This window comes from Phoca vitulina, unplaced genomic scaffold (assembly GCF_004348235.1).
Source record: "Phoca vitulina isolate PV1807 unplaced genomic scaffold, GSC_HSeal_1.0 scaffold30, whole genome shotgun sequence".
Taxonomy (NCBI): Eukaryota; Metazoa; Chordata; class Mammalia; order Carnivora; family Phocidae; genus Phoca; species Phoca vitulina.
In genome coordinates, this window is record NW_022589733.1 from 23097108 (window position 1) to 23115859 (window position 18752).

The 18752-nt window shown below is 44.1% G+C and overlaps 1 protein-coding gene across 1 annotated transcript in view; it reads left to right on the top strand.

Moving 5' to 3' along the window:
* The window catches only part of HYDIN (HYDIN axonemal central pair apparatus protein), a 340806-nt gene that overhangs the window by 207872 nt on the left and 114182 nt on the right, over window positions 1-18752 (top strand). Inside the window, exons 24-35 of the mRNA XM_032424356.1 lie at window positions 1501-1638; window positions 2256-2337; window positions 4876-4995; window positions 5274-5483; window positions 7690-7827; window positions 9187-9364; window positions 11084-11208; window positions 14636-14763; window positions 15197-15333; window positions 15567-15694; window positions 15845-16036; window positions 16373-16522. Of these exons, the coding sequence (XP_032280247.1) occupies window positions 1501-1638; window positions 2256-2337; window positions 4876-4995; window positions 5274-5483; window positions 7690-7827; window positions 9187-9364; window positions 11084-11208; window positions 14636-14763; window positions 15197-15333; window positions 15567-15694; window positions 15845-16036; window positions 16373-16522 (1726 nt within the window). The remainder of the gene's footprint in view (window positions 1-1500; window positions 1639-2255; window positions 2338-4875; window positions 4996-5273; window positions 5484-7689; window positions 7828-9186; window positions 9365-11083; window positions 11209-14635; window positions 14764-15196; window positions 15334-15566; window positions 15695-15844; window positions 16037-16372; window positions 16523-18752) is intronic.

Here is an 18752-nt window from a genome sequence, read left to right on the forward strand (position 1 = left end):
AACAAGACTGGTGAACTTTTTAAATCTGCAGCACAAAAGAGGGTATTGATCCTAATTTACCCAAGAGTCGAAAATAAAATAGGAGGAGGGAACTGCTGGGCCCAAACCAGTGTGATCGACGGACAGGGTGTCCGACGTTCACGTGATCTGTCACAGCTAAAGGGAGGGGTTCTTCCCTGGATGCTCTGGGGACGCTAATATGGGGAGCTCTGGAATCGGAGCAATACTGATTTTCCTTGTTTGCTACGTACTCTCTCTTAAAAATAACTGAACTTAATCCTGTCGGGGTCAGCATAACAGGAAAGTAATCATCGGGTCCTGAGGGTACAATGAAATCTGATCCCCCCAAACCACCAACATTCTATTTCAATTTTTTGGAGCAGGTTTTTTATGTGAATGGTAACTTAAAGCCTTCATTATGACAGAGGTTTCACATTCTCCTGGGTCTCCATCTGTTAGCAGTAGGGCTGCTCTCCCAGTCTCCTTTGTCTCCTCTCACCTCCAGTTGTTCAGGTATCATGATCAGCAGAGGTGTTGTTTTTCCTCAGGCCTGCAGACACGTCACAGCTCTGAAGTTTTCCTCTACAGATATTCCCATAGGCTTTTTTTTTTTTTTCCATTCATCACAACGTCCCAGGAGTGTGCACATGTTGGATGAGAGAGTGCTGTTATGTGGGGCAGCTCGGCAGAGTCTCCCCAGGCGTCTCCGCTGACCTGCGGTGATTTAGTGAGTGCTCCGAATCGTCCTCTGCTGATTTGCACTGTCCCTAGCTGGGGAGGCTGAGTGATAGCCTCCTATTAATTATCAGCTCCAGTCCTTGGCCATCTTGTTGCCATTCCTACCCACCGTGGGTCCTAAATCTGGCTGTACACTAGAATCACCTGTTAATGCTGTTAAAAATCTAATTCCTGGGCCCTGTCTGAGACCTGCCGAATCAGAATTTACCCAAGAATAGGGTTCAGGAATCTTTATTTTAATGAGCTTCCCAGCCCCCAGCCCAACATGGGCCCTCAGCCGAAAATGGTGTGGTTTCAGCCTAAGGTAATGGCAACTCAAGACAGCGGCCCTGGAAAAAACCAAAATGGAAGCTCATGGAAGAAGATGAAATGAGCTTTTGTGCTCTTCGCCAAGGTCTTAGGGAGTGGGGTGGGTGGGGATGCGGTGGAGGTGCAGCGCAGCCCTGACTGGTGCTGCTGGCTGCTGCTCTTTTCGTAACGCAAGTGCCTGACTTAAGCTTTGATTGCCGATGCATCTGCTTCAAAGAGCACGGCTTCAGAGGCAGCGACCTCCGATAACCAACAGGTCAGCCATCCAGCGGGGTGGGGAGCCAGGCTGCCTCCCCGCACCGACGTTCCTTCGATTTCGAAAGCTTGGTAGATTTGGATAACTGACCGTTTGGGCTCCTTGTCTCTGCTCTCCCCCGCACTTTCCCACCGAGCACTGGTTGGCAAAAGCTGACGCGCGCCTCTGTCCACCGCCCCCCCCCCCCGCCTTTGTAGGTTCGTGTCATGGCCGAGGAAGGCCTACAGTGCCCCCCTGTCCCAGGTGGAGTCCATCCCAGTAACCTCCGCTTCTGCCAGCCCACCAGCGGTGCCAACGATAGAGTCCGCCGAGATGGATCTAAATGATTTCGTTAAGTAAGTGCAAAGGCAAAGCCAGAATGGAGTTTTTTAAAATAGCAACTTTTTTCCTCCACACTGACTTCCATTCTCTAACTCACGCCTTATTTGTTCATCCAGCCACTCACTAGTCAACAGTTTAGGGAGTGCTTTCTGTGTGTGACGCCCTGGACCGTGCATCTGAGATAGAGTGGAAAATCATTTCTGCTCTCAGGAAGTCACAGCCTCCTGAGTCCTGGAGGACTAAGCCCTTCCCATCACATTGCCCTCTCTCCATCTGTCCAGGGTCTGCAGCCAGGGTCAGGTCAAGGGTAGCAAGCAGAAAAGCATATGGCAATTGGCCAAACAGCATATGCTCACAATAAAATGCTCCAGTAAATAATGAAACTTAACCTTGAGCACTGGGGACACAGCAAATTGTCTGAAGAATTGCTAGAGCTTCCCAGAATTTCTCGTTATTTGGACATGGGCTCGGTAGGCCAGGAAAGAAGGATTGGAGCCTGTGGAAAATTGGCCAGCCCGCTGCCACAGAGTCCATGTTTGGGGGCAGGGAGTAACAGAGCACTGCCCAGCTGAAGAACGTGCTGTGATGGTTGCCGAATGAGTGATTCGACACATTTCAATCAACTCTCCAGGACTGTCCTCACGGATGAAGACGTTGGGTGCGAAGAAAGAGAATACAAGAAAGTGCAAGTGCCCACCGTGGTCATCTCAGATGTACGGTTTCCTCTCCACAGCGCGGCTTGGCAAGTCGAGGGCCCTTCTTCTAAAACAAAAACAGAGGCAGGAACAATGGCAAGTGTCACCCTGGGGTTTGGGTGGGATGAGGCTGGGGAACGTCATCCAGGTCACTTCCCAACCAAACACCCCCAGAGCCAGCATCCCAGTGAGAGCCACCCACCACAGCACATAAATTTTTCTCTCTGATGAAAAAGCTGGTTACCTCAAAACCACGGCATTCTTCTCAGCCCCCAGATAGAGCCTACAAAAGGAGAAAGATTTTCCTCAATCATTCCGCAGTAAAAGGGGAGATCAAGGGACTTTAAAAATTCACACCCTTAAATTCTCCTTCTAGATGGATGGCCTAAGGAAATCATTGGAGATAAAAAGATTTAGGTACAAAGGTGTTTGTCACAACACTTTAGAAACGGCAAAAAATTAGAAAAATAAATGACCGTGTATCTATGGACAATATACAATCTTTTAAAATAGGATTTGTCTCGGTAGTGGTAGGTGGGAGTAAGCAGGCATTTTCATACTTTGTAGGTAAATGAGGAATTGGCATAGCCTCCATGACATACACTTTGGAGAGTGTATCAAAATTTAAAATGCACAATTCCTCTGCTAGGATACTCCTCTCCACATACACCTTTACATTCTCAGAGACATGTAACTCTCCTTGTACACTGCAGCTTTGGTGGTAAAAGCAAGAAAAATTGGAAACAATTTTACCCCACCAATAGGAGACTGGCTGAATAAACCAAATTGTATCTGCACAAGGCAATACTATAAAATCTTTAAAAAAAAAAAAAAAATGAAGTTCTCTAACACTGATTTATAACAGTCTCTGATATATTAAGTAAAAAATACATGTTCTATATTTATTTTTTATTTTATTTTAATTCCAGCAGAGTTAACATAGTGTTATATTAGTTTCAGGTGTACAATATAGTGATTCAACAAGTCTATATATTACACAGTGCTCATCATATGAAGTGTGCTCTTAGTCCCCAACCCCTATTTCACCCATCCTCCCACCCATCTCCCCTCTGGTAACCACCTGTTTGTTCTCTGTGGTTAAGAGTCTTTTTCTTGGTTTGTCTCCTCTTTTTCTTTGTTCGTTTGCTTTGTTTCTTAAATTCCACATATGAGTGAAATCATAATGGTATTTGCCTTTCTCTGACTGACTTATCTCACTTAGCATTGTACTCTCTAGGTCATTCCATGTTGTTGCATATGGCAAAAAGTGATTCCTTTTTATGGCTGAGTTATATTCCATTGGTAGTATATATACCACCTCTTCTTTATCCATTCATCTATCCGTGGATTCTTGGGCTGCTTCCATAATTTGTCTATTGTAAATAATGCTGCAATAAACATAGGGGTGCATATATCCTTTTGAATTAGTGTTTTCATATTCTTTGGGTAAATACCCAGTAGTGGCATTACTGGATTTTATGGTGATTCTATTTTTAATTTTTTGAGAGACCTCCACACTTTTTTTTCCACAGTGGCTGCACCAGTTTGCATTCCCAACAACAGTGCATGAAGATTCCTTTTTCTCCACATCCTCGCCAACACTCATTTCTTGTGTTTTTTATTTTAGCCATTCTGACAGGTGTGAGGTAATAGCCTATTGTGGTTTTGATTTGCATTTCCCTGACAATGAGTGATGTTGATCATCTTCTCATTTACCTGTTGGCCACATGTTCTATTTTTTAAAAGTATTTTAGATGATGCTTGTGAAGAATATTTAGTCACATGGAAAGGCAGCACTCATATCAACTGACAAGTCAGAATACAAATATATATCCGTATATAAACACATTATATACACACACATATACATATATCTACAGTATAACTTAGTAATTGATTTATATTTCTCTTTTTGAAGCTTTCTGTATTTTCTGGATTTTTTAGAATACATGTATGGATGTAAAGCACGTGTCTTTTAAATGTTTTCTTTTTTTCTATGTTCAAAGAGGTTTGTCCTAGAAAACTGAAGAATACAGAAAAATGAAAGCAATAATCCTCAAAATGCCACCATTTATAGAAAAGTGCTACTGAAATTTTAGCAGACAACCTCCCAGCTAACTCTGTTTGCATATACAAATCTCTGAATGAATTTGCACATGCTTATACATTCAGGTGTGATACACGGGCATATGTAATTGTACATAAATGGAACTGCTTTTTCACTCAATAATATGTTGTGCATATGATTCCCAGTCCATAAATATACACCAAATCATCCTCCATGGATGGAGGCAGCACACACACTCTATTTAAAGTGGTTCCCTGTTGATGGGTATTTAGTTTGCTTCCAAAGTTTTGCTATTATAAGTAGTGCTGCAGTAAACATCTTTGTACATATATTTTGGGCACTTGTCCAATGATCTCCATAGGGAAAAAAATGTACTATTTTTAAGGTATAAACAGTATACTTCAGTTTTCTGTCACTGAGTGGGGAGGAGCATATTGATGACCCGTTGTGAATGCTTGCTAGCTTTTCCGCACACCTCTAATTTCTAGGGATTAAAATTTAACTCTGCTGAAACAGAAAAAACAGACCCAAACCTGAGCCAGGTGGAGTTTCAGGAACCCCCATGGATCTTTGAGCGAGAAGAAATGCTTTCCATTGGGATAGAAGAAGTAAGTAACACGTCATGGGCCCTGAAGTCATGTGATACTGACTCTTCTTACTGAGCACCTGCCCCAAGTTGGAAATTTAAATCTTGCCAGGCCACTACGCTCCCTATTATCATCATTTATGTGCAGCGTTCTGGGCTAGTCACCTTTCATGGAGTCAAACAAATTAAAGTCAGGAATTAACCTGTAAATTGACTAAAGCTTAACCTACTCTTTGCAGACCCTCCATCCCGGTTTTGATGCTCTCCTACAGAATGACTTACAGGTGTTTGGTACTACAGGTGTTTGATATTCTGCCCCTCTACGGAGTGCTGCGGCCGCATAGTAGCCACCAGATATCCTTCACCTTCTATGGACACTGTGATATCATTGCACAGGCTAAAGCCCTGTGCGAAGTGGAAGGAGGGCCCACCTATGAGATAACGCTGAGGGGAGAGGCATCCCTGGTCAACTATTCCTTTGACACCAAGGATATTAACTATGGATTGCAGGTATTGCCAGCTACAGGGAGGAGATTTCCCGGTTTCACCTTAAACATCGCACACTGTTCTGTGCTCTAAACTCTCCTGGAACCCCCGATCATCACAGTCTCACCACCACCCCTAACCTTGATCTCTGATCCACCTCCCTAACCCTGATCATCCCACCGCCAGCTGCTGGCCAGGCACTTTCACTTGCTTCCTGTCTCCTGGAATTCAGCATGTTAGACGCCTTCGCTCTCAATCCAGAAGCCCATACCGACCTCTCCTTTTCTTTCAACAGCACTACCACCTTCTCAGCCCCTTAAGTTTACAGTCTCCAAGGCATTTGCCACTGCACTCTCTCCGTCGCCTCCCTGTCCTTACCAGCATCCATGCTTGCTAATTCATCCCGCAGGACCCCTCGGCATCGGTTTGCCCTTCCCATGGCCACTGAGGCTCTCACGGCACCGGGGCTTCTCAAGCCACGCCTGAGATAGGACAGCAGATCTTCTCAAACTGTACCGTGCATACGAGTCACCTGGGAATCTGGTTCCGGTGCAGATTCTGATTCAGTAGGTCTGGGGTGGAGCCTCAGACTCTATCGAGCATTTCTATCAAGCTCCCAGGTGGTGCCGAGGATCCCGTGGAAGAAGGGATTACACCGAATTCATAGCTTCTGCCGCTAACCTGTCTAGACAGCACTGCCACATAGACTTTCCCCAAACTGCATTTTCATCCTCCCAGTCCCAGAGCAGTCAACCCCAGCAGCATTTGGGAAAGCAGCATAGTATTGAGAAAAGAGCATGGTTTTGTAGTCAGAAGAACTGGGATGTCACCCCAGTTTGACTTCCTACGGACTCCGGAACCTTGAGCATATCACCTGACCTCTCCAAGCCGCAGGACCCCTCATCTATAAAATAGGGTAGCAGTGCCTGTCTCCCCAGGTGGTTGTGGTCATTTAAGTAAGGTGTCAGTACTGTGCATGGGTCCGGGAAGCCTCCAATCCTGAGTCCCTTTCTCTGTCACCCATTGGATCAGAGCCAAGCTCCTCCACCTGGGTGAGGGTCTCCTAAGCCCCTCTATTAACTGATGCTCCTTACACATTAAATTTCATTTCTTCCCATTAGAGCCCATTCATCCATTTGTGGACAAACTGGTTTACCCACCGACCCTACTCCTTCCCAGCCCTTCCTGCCTCAGTACTTCCTCTTATATCATCCCTCTTCTCTACTCTGCCAACCCCAAATCTACACATACTGTAAGACTCAACTCAGCTCCCTCCTCCAGTTTTTTTCTCTTACTTTGCATTCTCTCTCTCTTAAGAATATACTTAAGTATATTCTTTGCCGTAAAATAATGTACATTCTAATTTTTGTTTTGGAATAATTGTTAGTTCTATGCCTGTACATCTTCTTTTCCCAATTAGATTTGTGTTATGTACTCAGAAACCATATCTCCTACCAAATTATAATGGGAATTAGACACACACCCCCATTATATAGCTACTGCATGTATAATTACTGAATTCTGGGTGTGCATGTGTGTTTGTAGGTTAAAGATTGTGCCTAAAAGCAAATTCACCCGACACCTATTGAGACTTTGTCCACTGAGTTGACCAAATAGAATTCTCTTTTATTCCTTATCTCCAGGCTCTTCTGGGCAAGTAATTCTGGCTCAGCTTAGAGTATATTCTTTGAAGCAGCCAGGCCTTGCCCTAGCTTATCCTGAGAACCCCCAAAGTGGCCTCAGTTTGTGGTTATTAGACCTGCTGATTAGCTGCTGAACTGTGTTAGTAAAGTCTCAGGAAAAAAGAATACGTCTCGCCTGTTACTCCCATGTCTCTCCATATAAATAGAAAAATCCTAATTCTGAACGCAAATCTTATCCAAAAAATCAACAAATATTAGTATAGGAAAGCTTACTTTTACGATCCTCCATTGTGAGTTCTTTGTGGTGAAACAGCTGAGGTGCAGAGGGGTAGACACCCCCCCACACAGCCCTGCTAACCTGAACTAGTCATCAGAAGAGCTAACGTGGAGCCAGGTTTCCAGGGCCTGGTGCTCCTCCCGCTCCAGCAGCCACCTTATGGTGACGGCGAAATGCGGATTGGCCAGCGTCTAGATCACGAAAACTGAAATCCGTGTCTGTGAGGCTTATTTGTCCACCCGCCTTTGCCAGGATGATAGCAGCATCCCAAAGGGTGGCTGACAGCAGTCCCCCTTCCTCTCCTCTCAAGCTGTTCGACCACGTCACAGAGAAGGAGATCACACTGAGGAACACTGGGAAAGTTGGCTTTGAGTTCAAGGTTCTGACTGACCACCTGTCTTCACCAGACAACCTTCTGCCCGGAGCGCCCCTAATCCTGCCCCTCTCGGTAAGTAGCCTCCTCACCCACGATGGCCCTGGGGCAATGGTAGGAAGGACCCAAGTTCAAACCTGCAAGACATACCCCCGTGGCATGCGAGATTATGCTAGACATTCACCGCCAGGATGATGGGTGTGATTTTTTTTTTTTAACTAAAAATAAAGGGTTCTCAGAAGCAATAAATAAATAAATACATACATAAACCCAAGCACTTTACTCATTTATTAAACAAGGATTTATTGAGTCTTGCATGAGCTAGGCACCGAACAGTAACCAGGGGTTCCACTGTGAACAAGACAGTATAACCCTGTGGGGTTTTTTTCATGATTATAAGAATGGTTTGTTTCCACTTACGTCCTCACACTTCCCTTGTAATTCCTTGAAGCCAAGCGCCTCCTCCCCACTTGGATTAATCCTTTCCTTTTTAAAGTACAGTTTTATCATGCATGGATGCATCCTTAAACTGCTTTTGGTTGATGAATTTTTCCAAACTTATAAGCACCCACTATGTCCAGGCATTTTCCTGGCACTGGGGAGAGCATAGCATAGTAAACAAAACAGATACATATACTTGATCCCAAAACTTGAAAATTTTGTTTTATCAGATTTGGCTTTACCTTGAGTTTTATGGAAATGGCACCGGTAATGTAATCTTGTGCCTTTTGCTTTTTTTCATCCAATATTATGTTTCTAAGACTAGTGCACATTGTTGCATGTAACTGTAGTTCATTTATTTTCACCATTAAATGATATCCCTTTATAACTATTGAAAGCAGTTTTCCTTTTTCCTGCCAAAGCACATTTGGGATTTTTCCCTCCTAAAATGTTGCTGTTGGAAACAATCCTCTACAAATATTCTCATACCTGTCTCCTGGTCTGCAGATGGAAGCATTGTCTTGGGGAATTTTCCTAGGAGTGAAATTTCTGGGTCGTGGGCTTTGCATATGTTCAATTTTGATAAGATGGCGCTAAAACATTTTTCACTGTGGTTTTTTTTCCCCATTGGCATTCCCACCAGACGTATATAAGTTTCTTTTGATACATATTCTCACCAAAATGTGGTCCTTTTTGGCAATATGTGGTTTAAAAAAAATTCATCACAATCCTAGTTTCATTTCCCTGGTTGTTTATGTGGATGAGCATCTTTTACTGCATTTATTTGCCATTCATCTTTCCTCTTTTATGAAATAACCGTTCACATATACTACCTACTGCTCTATTGCTTAGTTGTCATTTTAGCATAGCTTCATATGAATAAACGGAGAATAACCAACACAATAGGCCTGTGGGACTGTCCTATCCATTAAGTCTCCAGAAGCAGGGTCCATTGTAAATATTAACGTTCTCTTTGGTCTTTCTGCTACGTAGGGTTTTATCAGTTCACATCAAGAGCAGGTGTTGAAGGTGTACTACTTACCTGGAGTACCTGAGGTCTTTCAGAGGAGTTTCCAGATACAGATTGCCCACCTGGACCCAGAAAATATCACTCTGCGTGGAGAGGGTATCTTTCCCCGAATCTGCCTCGATCTCCCCAGGAAACTCCACGGTATTACTACCCACTATAGTATTTCCCCACTGGGGAATGAAAAATGCATTCTGCTTTGTTTATTTGAAGGTTGCTTGGCAGTCCTCACTGGTTTCCTTCTGTGTAATTCCTCCATGCAAAAAAAAAAAAAAAAATCGAATCGAAATTGACCTGGTGACCTGAGTTTAATGAGACAGGATATGGTCCATGGCGGTCCCAAAATTAAGACCCCTGACCAATTTTGCCATCAGTGAATTGCGTATAGAGGGATCAGGAAGTTGCACTTTGAAAGGCCTTTTCCTCCAGCACACGTTCCTTCCAGCTACAGTCTCTCCCTGAATTGTCCTTTATTGTGGCACATTTACAGATGGCCATTGAGAGGTGAAGGCTGATTTTACTCCAACGAGTAGAAATCCTAAAATAAAAACTGTACATAAAGGCAACCAAGGTTCGGACCCCTTCCGTGTGTTGGCATTACACAGTTCAGAGGCTAATTTAGACTTTGATTAGTTGTCTGCCCACATGCTTAACTGAGGTTTCTCTGGTAACATCTAGCCCCCGGAGCCATCCCTCTGGGCCCAAAGACTTCCATCTTGGCAAATCCCAAAGCTCAGCTGAGCAGCTGTCTTAGCCATGCACCGTCTGGCTCCTTCTTCCTGATATGGGGTGCCAGATGAAGGGTTAAGACAAAGTTCTCATGCTTCTTTGTGACTCATTCAGGCTCTTTGAAATCTTCGTTCCACAGACAGCTTCAGACTAAGCCCTCCTACTCAGCCTTTCCCCCCTCACCGTGCCCCAAAATCACTGGCTTGCCTGTTGATGATCATCCATGACATCCTGACTGTCTGCTCCCTGAAAATACAAACACAAATATTAGTACATTTAAGACCATGTTACACTCTAGCATCTAGAGTTCCAGCCAGCCAGAGGTTAGTCCAGCTCCATACAAAAGTGTCAGGAGGGAAAGGAAAGCCTTTGCCACTTGGTTGAAAACCCAGTGCCCAGCGGGCCTCTTTAAGGCAGTAGCCACATTTGGCCAGCAGAGGGCTTTCAGAGAATGTACATCTGAATACTATCAGTTCTGAATACTTCTAGTCGGGTCTCGTGTGCTCCAGTTCATTTCCAGTCCAGTGCTTCCTGTTATTCCAGAGTAGGCACTTTAATTTCTCTGCCCGCCTCGTCCCTCAAGCATTTGAATGTGCACTGGCTTACTGGTGACCTTGGTGTCTGAGACCTCTCCACTGATCGCCTACATCCCTGATTCCGGGGATTGAAGCCTGTTTAGTCACAGTCATAGCTGCACGTATAGGCCTTTTGTTTACTGAGATTTAATAAACATACAAAGTGAATTAAAGGATGACCAGCCATCAGAGTGTGTCCAGCGTGGAGGGGGCTCCCAGTTCATGCGGCGTTCAGTGCTAGACCCAGGAAAGCACCAAGGAAGCTGGGATCTGCTTGATCACCTTATGAGTAATGTAGGATGTTACTACCATCAAGTCCTTGAGAACCAGCTGGGAGCTGACTACAGCATAATCTCATTAAACTCCTTCGGGTCTCTGATACAAACTGAACTCACTCAAAAACTCCGTCACCCTCTGAGGCGGAGAAAACATGGCAGGTAAAGCACCAAAAAGTTCACTTCCTTTCTCAGTCTATGGACCCTGAGCTGACAGTCTGTGTTTTAGGCATAATTCATATATTTCTAATCATCCTGATTTCTTTCTCCTTCTAATCCCACAGGCAATGAAAAGTATGAAACCTTTTTGAATCAAGCCAGAAAAAACCTAGAAAAAGAACACAACAAATATGAAACACTCATTGACTTAGAGACAACTGAGGAAATGCCTGAGGATGAATCTTCTGAGGTAAGATTAGCTTCACCCTGCACAGAATGAATGTGGCAGAAGAACAGTAGGTGCAAAGGCCCAGGGGCAAGAAGGACATGGTATCTCAAGGAACAGAAAGGAGAAAAAGATGTAGCTAGAGCAAAGAAGGGGGAGAGGTAAGGGGCCCCCTAGGGAACCTAGTAAGGGTTTCAAGCTTTATTCTGAGGGCAACAGCAAGTCACTGAAGTGTTTCAAGTGGAGCCTTGGGTAAAATCAGATTTACATTTTTAAAAAAATCTCTGTGGCTGCCTTGTGGAGCTGCCTTGTGGAGCTCTGAGAAGCTCTCAGGGGCTTGTGGGGGATGAGAGTAGATGTGCTGAGATGTGCTCAGTTTTTTAAAAGTTGGTGGGGTAACTAACTCTAGAAGAGAGGTGATGGTCGTGTAAACAAGGGTGATGACACAGGAGGTGGGGAGAATCAGGTAGGTTCAAGAAATACTCTGGAGGTGGATTGGTCAGTGATGAGGGAATGGTTGGTTGTGGGGGTGAGGCAGAGGTGACCCCCCTATTGTCTTGCTTGGGTGACAAAATAAGGAGGGGGCGCTGAGATGGGAAACTCAGGAGGAGAAGCATGTTTAGGGGGAGGGGAGAAAGGGAAATGAGTTCTGATGGTTCGTTATTGTACATGAGATTTCTGAGCATCATCCAAGTGAGGCTCCAACAGGGAGCTGGACCCGATGCTATGGACCTGAGGAGAGAGATAGGCTGGAGAAAGTGCTTTGAGTCACCAGATGGTCATTGTGATCACAGGAAATGGTGAGATTCCCTGGGAAGTATACTGAGTAAGCAGGGGAAAGGGTCAATTCAGAGTAGAGCCCTCTGGTCTCCACCAGCTAAGTCGGGGCGGGGCAGCAGAAGAGGTTCAGTGTGGTGCCTCCGAGGTGGGAACCAAGCCAAGAGTTGGTCTTTCGAGGGACAGAGTGACCCAGCTTGTAAATAAAGGCTGCCCTTGTGGTGGGAAGTAAAAACAAAATCCCAAAATGTTCTCCCTCACCACTCCCTGAAATTTTTCTCTTAACAGTCCATTCCTGACCATGAAGCCTGCTTTCTCCCTGTGCTCATCTTTTAAAATGCAAATGTGCATGAGAATATGGTCCCAAGGAAGAATTACTTATGTAGCTAGAGACCCCTTAGGCTGATGAAGAGCAATGTCACTTGGGAGACTGGGAGCCCCAAAGGCCACCAGCAATGACTTGTTTTGCAGAAGCTGAAAGTGCACCTTAGCTCCAAGGATGATCATAATTAATAACATGAGCTACCATTTATTGAACTGTTGCCCAGGCCTGTGTCATGCTACAGACCTGCATTATTATTTCATAACCCCTCCCACAATGGGGGGAGCCGTACGGTGCCACTCTTGTCTTAATTTCACAGTGTGACAGGATTTGTGGAAGTGAAGTGCAGGTCCCCAGGCAGGCAGCAGAGTTAGGATCTGAATCCAGGCCTGTCCAACTCCTAAGACCATGTTCTTAGCCTCTGTCCTCTCCCCTTGGGCCCCCAGCTGTCCATACGGGGCAGCAGTGTGTCTCCACTCTGCTCACCATGTTCCCAGCTGGCTCCTCAGGGGAGCCTTAGCACAGCTGTCTCTGGTGGCCACTCCAGACTGGGGTGAGGCTTCTGAGAACGTGCTGAAGGCACAGGCAGAGCGAGCTCGTCCTCGGGCACAAGGAGGCAGACAACCTCTCCTGGCTCGGGAGCAAGCGTAGGGTGGGCTTTGCTTACGCCGGGATGACTGGATACACCTGTTGGTGAGGCATGCTGCTCCCCCACTAACCCATCACTTCCCGTGGTCTCCTTACAGGCCATCCCACACATTAACCTTCCCCACTTGGCCCCGGACTTAAGGTTTGAGTCTTCAGGAACAATATTTCTCAGCCTTTTTTCACTGTCACCTCCCAAGACATTTTTTTCCTAACACCCCATGAAATATTCTTATCATATATAAAAAAATAATCTTTTTGAATAGTTTGATGTTAAAATTTTTTAACTTTTTATTTTGAAATAATTATAGATTCACAGGATGTGGCCAAAAGAAAAATTGTTTTCCCCAATGGTAACATCTTACATAACTTGTAAGACATGGTACAACAATATCAAAACCAGGAAATTGTCGTTGGTATAAGCCACAGAACTTACTCAGATTTCAATTTTATATGCGCTCATTTGTGTGTGTGGTTCCATGTAATTTTTTTGTACGTGTAGGTTTGTATAACCCCCACCACAATTAAGGTACAGAACTGTTCCACCACCACAAAGATCCCTTGTGCTTGAGGAAATAGAATTAAAAGCAAAATTTCCTTCCAACCCAGAAAATCTCTCCACAGAGGGAGAAGAGAAAGAAAACAATTTTATTGTTGAATAAGCATTAAACCAGAATGTGATCCACATTACAGGCAGTTCACTAAGAGATTGCAAAGACAGAAAGAAATCTCATCCTTTTATATAACCAAACATACGACCCATTACATACATGTTCTCGAAATAAACACTAACTAGTCCTTAAGTAAGAACCATAACTAACTGTAACTAGTCCTCACCATCCGTCACACATAATTCATCCTGAATTCATGCGGTAATCGGGGTGACCAGCTGTACTGGATAATTGGCTTTATCCAGAGGGGAGCCTCTCGTGTAGGCTAGAGCCCTCTGAAGTCAAGCTCCTACCTGTCACAGAAACTGGCAGATGGAGCCTCTGTCTTGCTTGATGATCACATTTCGAAGAGAAGGTTTCTGGGGTCTTGAGGAAGATACTCCTGGGTCATAAATCTGACCAGAGGCTTATGTAGGCTTTAAAAAAATTTATATGCATTTCAGAAAAACAGAGAAAGGACTCATAAGTTTTCTAAAGTAATTGTTCTAAGAAAAGGGAGCGGGGAGAAGTCTCTAAGTCTCTCCTCTTATTTTCAACAAGGAGAATTCACCCTCTTATTTTTCATTTGTATTTGGCCTTATAAGCTACTTCTTCATAGCCACGCCAATCTTCCATCCCTTACCCTTGGCAACCACTATAGTTCTCCGTCTCTATACTTCCATTATTTCAGGAATATTATGTAAACAGAATCATACAGTATGTAACCTTTTTCATTGAGTGTAATGCCCTTGAGATCCAACAATATCAATAGTTCTTTCTTTTTCATTGTTGAGTAGTATTCCATGATGTGGATATGCCAGTTTCTTTACCCAACCCACCACCCCCATGAAAACTTTAATACCACAAATATACTGTATATCTGTTTATGTACTGTGCCCTTTGGAAGGCCACGAATCAATGTACTATCTACAATTTTTTTTCATTACCCCTTCCATGAAGCAATTCTGTCCTGCCTAGAGGTGATTTACCCCCACTGAGAATGCATGTTCTACAAGAAATTGCTCACTTGCTGTTCTCCCTTACTCCCTTACTCCAGTTAAGTCCTCAGCTCCAGATGGAAGTAGAGCGACTTATAGTCCAAGGCTATGCCATAGAACATCAGAAAACAATTATCCCCGATTCCACAGATGACTTTAGCTATCGGAGTCGTCGAAAACTAGCCAAGTGAGTGTCCTTCTGTTTCGGGCTTGTTTCAGAGGGCAGCAGAGAAAACGGTGTTGCCCATCAGAGCGCGGCCTGAATTAATTAGTGGTTGATCATCTAGACATGAAATCTACTCGCCTCCTGCACCTGCCATCCTCTAGCATCCAGCCAACCAGAAGGTCTCTGCCTCTGAAAATCAGAAACTTCTGGCTTTGCCTAATGGAGAACCTGGGTTTCAGGTTCATTAGGGCCCATGCTGCATGTGTCTTTAGATAGTGACTGAAACAGCAGTGTGGACTCCTGGGCGTGGGGGAGTTTCCTGTTCCTAGTCTCCTCTCCAGAGGGTGGTTCTTCTCCTCTCTCAAGGACAGAATTATGACAGGGGACAGAAGAGAACAACACAATCACTCTTTTGGAAAAGTGACTGGTAAGGAGAGCTTGTTAACTGTTTCAGAGTCCAGCTGCCAGAGTATATCCTGGACTTTGGCTACATCATCCTTGGTGACGTCCGAACACACATCATCAAGATCACCAACACCAGTCACTTCCCAGTGTCCTTCCACGCAGAAAAGCGCATCCTCCATGACACAGGTAACCAGGCTAGGGAGACCCTTTCCTCTTGCCCTTGTCGTTTCTAACAAGGTGCCCAGCTGTACTGTTTTTCTGGAGTTGTATTCGTTCTTCCTCTGGGATCAGCTGAAAGAATTCTTGGGCCATTAATTGAGACTTGGAATGGTCATCCTGCCCCAGAAGGGCTCTACCTACAGCAGCTCTTGTTTGCCATTTCTCTTTCCCACAAAGAAATTTTGTTTATGTTGGTCCAGGCTTCAGTACGGAGTTAGATCGTGTAAAGAATCTGCCTTACTGTGAAACGGAAACATTTGAAGTGAAATTTGACCCACAAGGGGCCAGTCTTCCTGTTGGAAACAAAGAGGTCATTTTGCCCATCAAGGTAAGATGCAATGCTGGGCCCAGCTGATCATCCCCAACTACCAGCTCTGTTCGCCAGTTACCCCTGAAATGATCCAGTTACCATTTCAGAGCCATGAGTCTTCCCCTAACCCCATGCCACGTGGTAACAGCAACTTTATGCCTGTTCTAGGTGGTTGGAGGGCCAACAATACACATCTGTCTCCAAGCCAAGGTGACCATTCCCACTATGACACTGTCTTGTGGAAAAGTGGAGTTTGCCACAATTCAGTGTGGACAGTGCCTCATGGAAACTGTTCAGTTTTCTAATCCTCTCCAAGTCCCTTGTGAATGGTTCGTCCACAGCCATAAGCCAGTTAACAAGGTAAACGAGTTGTGGCCCATTGGTCCCCTTCTTCCAACTCCATTTCAGCCAGATTTGTCATTCTAAGCCTTTGCTTTTTCATTATTTCAGTCTTCTGCTCAAGACCTGCAGTGACAACCATTGCTTCTGAAATATAATCTAGGCCCTTAGCCCCGCATTCATGGACTTACCAGGCCACACTGTCTGGTGAATCTCTTACTCATCTCTATAGCCCTGGTATCTACACATTCCCTGGCACCTGGGAGGGACTCAGTAAATGTAGGCTGAGTGAGTGGAGGATGGAATAAATCCGTTTTCCATAGTAGATTATCTCATTGTCTAATGTCTATTAAACAGCTGGAGAAACACATGCCGAAATACTTAAGACGGAAACTACATGCTGAATTAAAGCCAAAGACACGCATCTTTGAGATCCAGCCCATGTCTGGGGTCCTGGGTCCTGGGGAGAGGTCCAACATGCAAGTGAAATTCATGCCTAAAGAAGAGGTAAGCTTTAAAGAAATGTGGCTCCATTCAGACTCTCTGGGTCTCTTTGAGCTTTCCTCAAAGGCCATACTTGATGAGGCAGGTGTCCAGGGAATTTCTGAGTGACCTTGGCCTCGCTATTGTGATAAGGACATCAACTGCTTGTTTCATGTAGGAGCTGTGTGACCTGGTAGTTAAGAGCACCAGCTCCAGAATCAGATCTATCTAGCACATTGACTTTTATCGGCAGACCTGGGTGAGAGGCCTTCTGCTTCTGTACTTGGAGGCTGCATGGCTTTGAGTAAATTACTTAGCCTCTAAGCCTCAGTCTGCTCATAGATAAAATGAAAAATATCACATGTCAAAAATCCCCTAATGCAATTCTAAAATCCAATAAGCTCCACAGAAACCGGGGGGTGGGGGGAATTTTCATAAGTTTCAGACCCAAGTTCATTTGGTGGAAAAACCTCACCTGAACTGACAGGAGACTACTTAACCTTTATTTATTCCACTTAGTTTGCAGAGTCAAACATTGCAACTGCGGAAATATTAGTGTTTGGTTTTAGGGGACCTGCCCCAGCCCCCGCTGAGGATATTATGTAACAGAGGGTCTGTGCACTACATTTACCTTTTTAAAAATCTGAATTTGAAAGCATCTGGCTCTTAGGGTTTCAGCTAAGACAGTATCAACCGGCCATACCTATTTCCTAGGGTTATTTTGAAGATTAAATGAATTAATGTGAATAAAATGCACAGCACACTGTTCTCTATGTAGTAAGTATCTCAATAACTATTTACTGTTGTCATCAGTAGTTGGGATAATAATAAGTACTTCCTGGTAGATGTACTCCCTGGGCCTCACAGACGTTTCTTTTTGAATGCCATTAGCACAAAGCTACTCCTAGCAAAGAACACAGTAAAAATAAAATCCTACATACAGCCAGAGAGGATCTCAAGAGGTTACACTGTAAGACTTGTGCTCCAAGCCTAAGGCATTAGGGAGATGGCTTTCTCTCCTTTATTCTTTTAAAAGAAAAAAATCAATGTGGGTTTTATAGAATACTTACAGTTAATGCCCATTTTCCTGGTAATGGAAATGCTCTGAAGAATGCTGAAGAGTCTACAGTGAGAAAGAAGAAAAGCGAATGACTTCATATCTGAGTCTAAAATAAAGCCCCTGTTTCTTTCATTATCAAAATCTCCCCAACCCTTTCTTTGAAAAGAAAAGAGAATTAATATGTTTGTCATTCTTAGAGTCTTAAGACTGTTTAGGGGGTTTATCGTCAGGGTTGCCAAGATTTTTGATACTTGACTAAATGAAGGACATATCAGTAAATAAGTAAAAAAAAAAAAAAAAAAAAAAAGATTTGTTCAGGTGGTTCCGTAAATGTTGAGTTGGAACTGGTCAGAGTTAATAAAATGTTTCCACCAACTGGGAGAGCAATTTATTGGTGATATATAAGGAATTGGTTAGCCTTGCAACCCACACAGTCCACATCTCTATCTCCTTCAGCATCAGCAGCATAGGAGAAATCACTGAGGTTATAATAGATGTTCAGAATACTCTGTTAGAAAACAAGGAAATGAATAAAATGTCTTAGAAATATTTCCATAAAAAGCAATTAAAAGATAGAAGTTTGGATCAAAAGGTGCTAAGTCCATAGCCATATAGAAAACCCTTTTAGGGGCACCTAGGTGGCTCAGTCGTTAAGTGTCTGCCTTCGGCTCAGGTCATGATCCCAGGGTCCTGGGATCAAGCCCCGTGTCCAGCTCCCTGCTCAGCGGGGAGCCTGCTTCTCCCTCTCCCACTCCCCCTGCTTGTGTTCCCTCTCTTGCTGTCTCTCTGTCAAAATAAATAAATAAATAAAATCTTTAAAAAAAAAAAAAAAGAAAGAAAAACCCTTTTAGCCAATAATTCATTCTCTTACTGTCTCCAACAATATTTTCTGGGTGTGTATGTATGTCCATCCACATTCTATCCATCTGATTTTCTTTCTTGAGCTAAAATACTTCAGAGCTCTTCAAATCATGAAACCAATCATGGCCTCCAAACCCAAGCCATGAGCCTAACTATATCAGAATGACCTGAGCATGTGGTTAAAAATGCAGACTTCCTAGCCTTACCCTGTCCCTATCAAGTCAGAATCTCTAGGGATGGGGCCTGTGAATCCACATTTTTAATAAGTTCCCCAGTAAAACCAGATTAGGATAGTTGGTATCCCTATCAATTGGTATTCAGACTGTAATTATA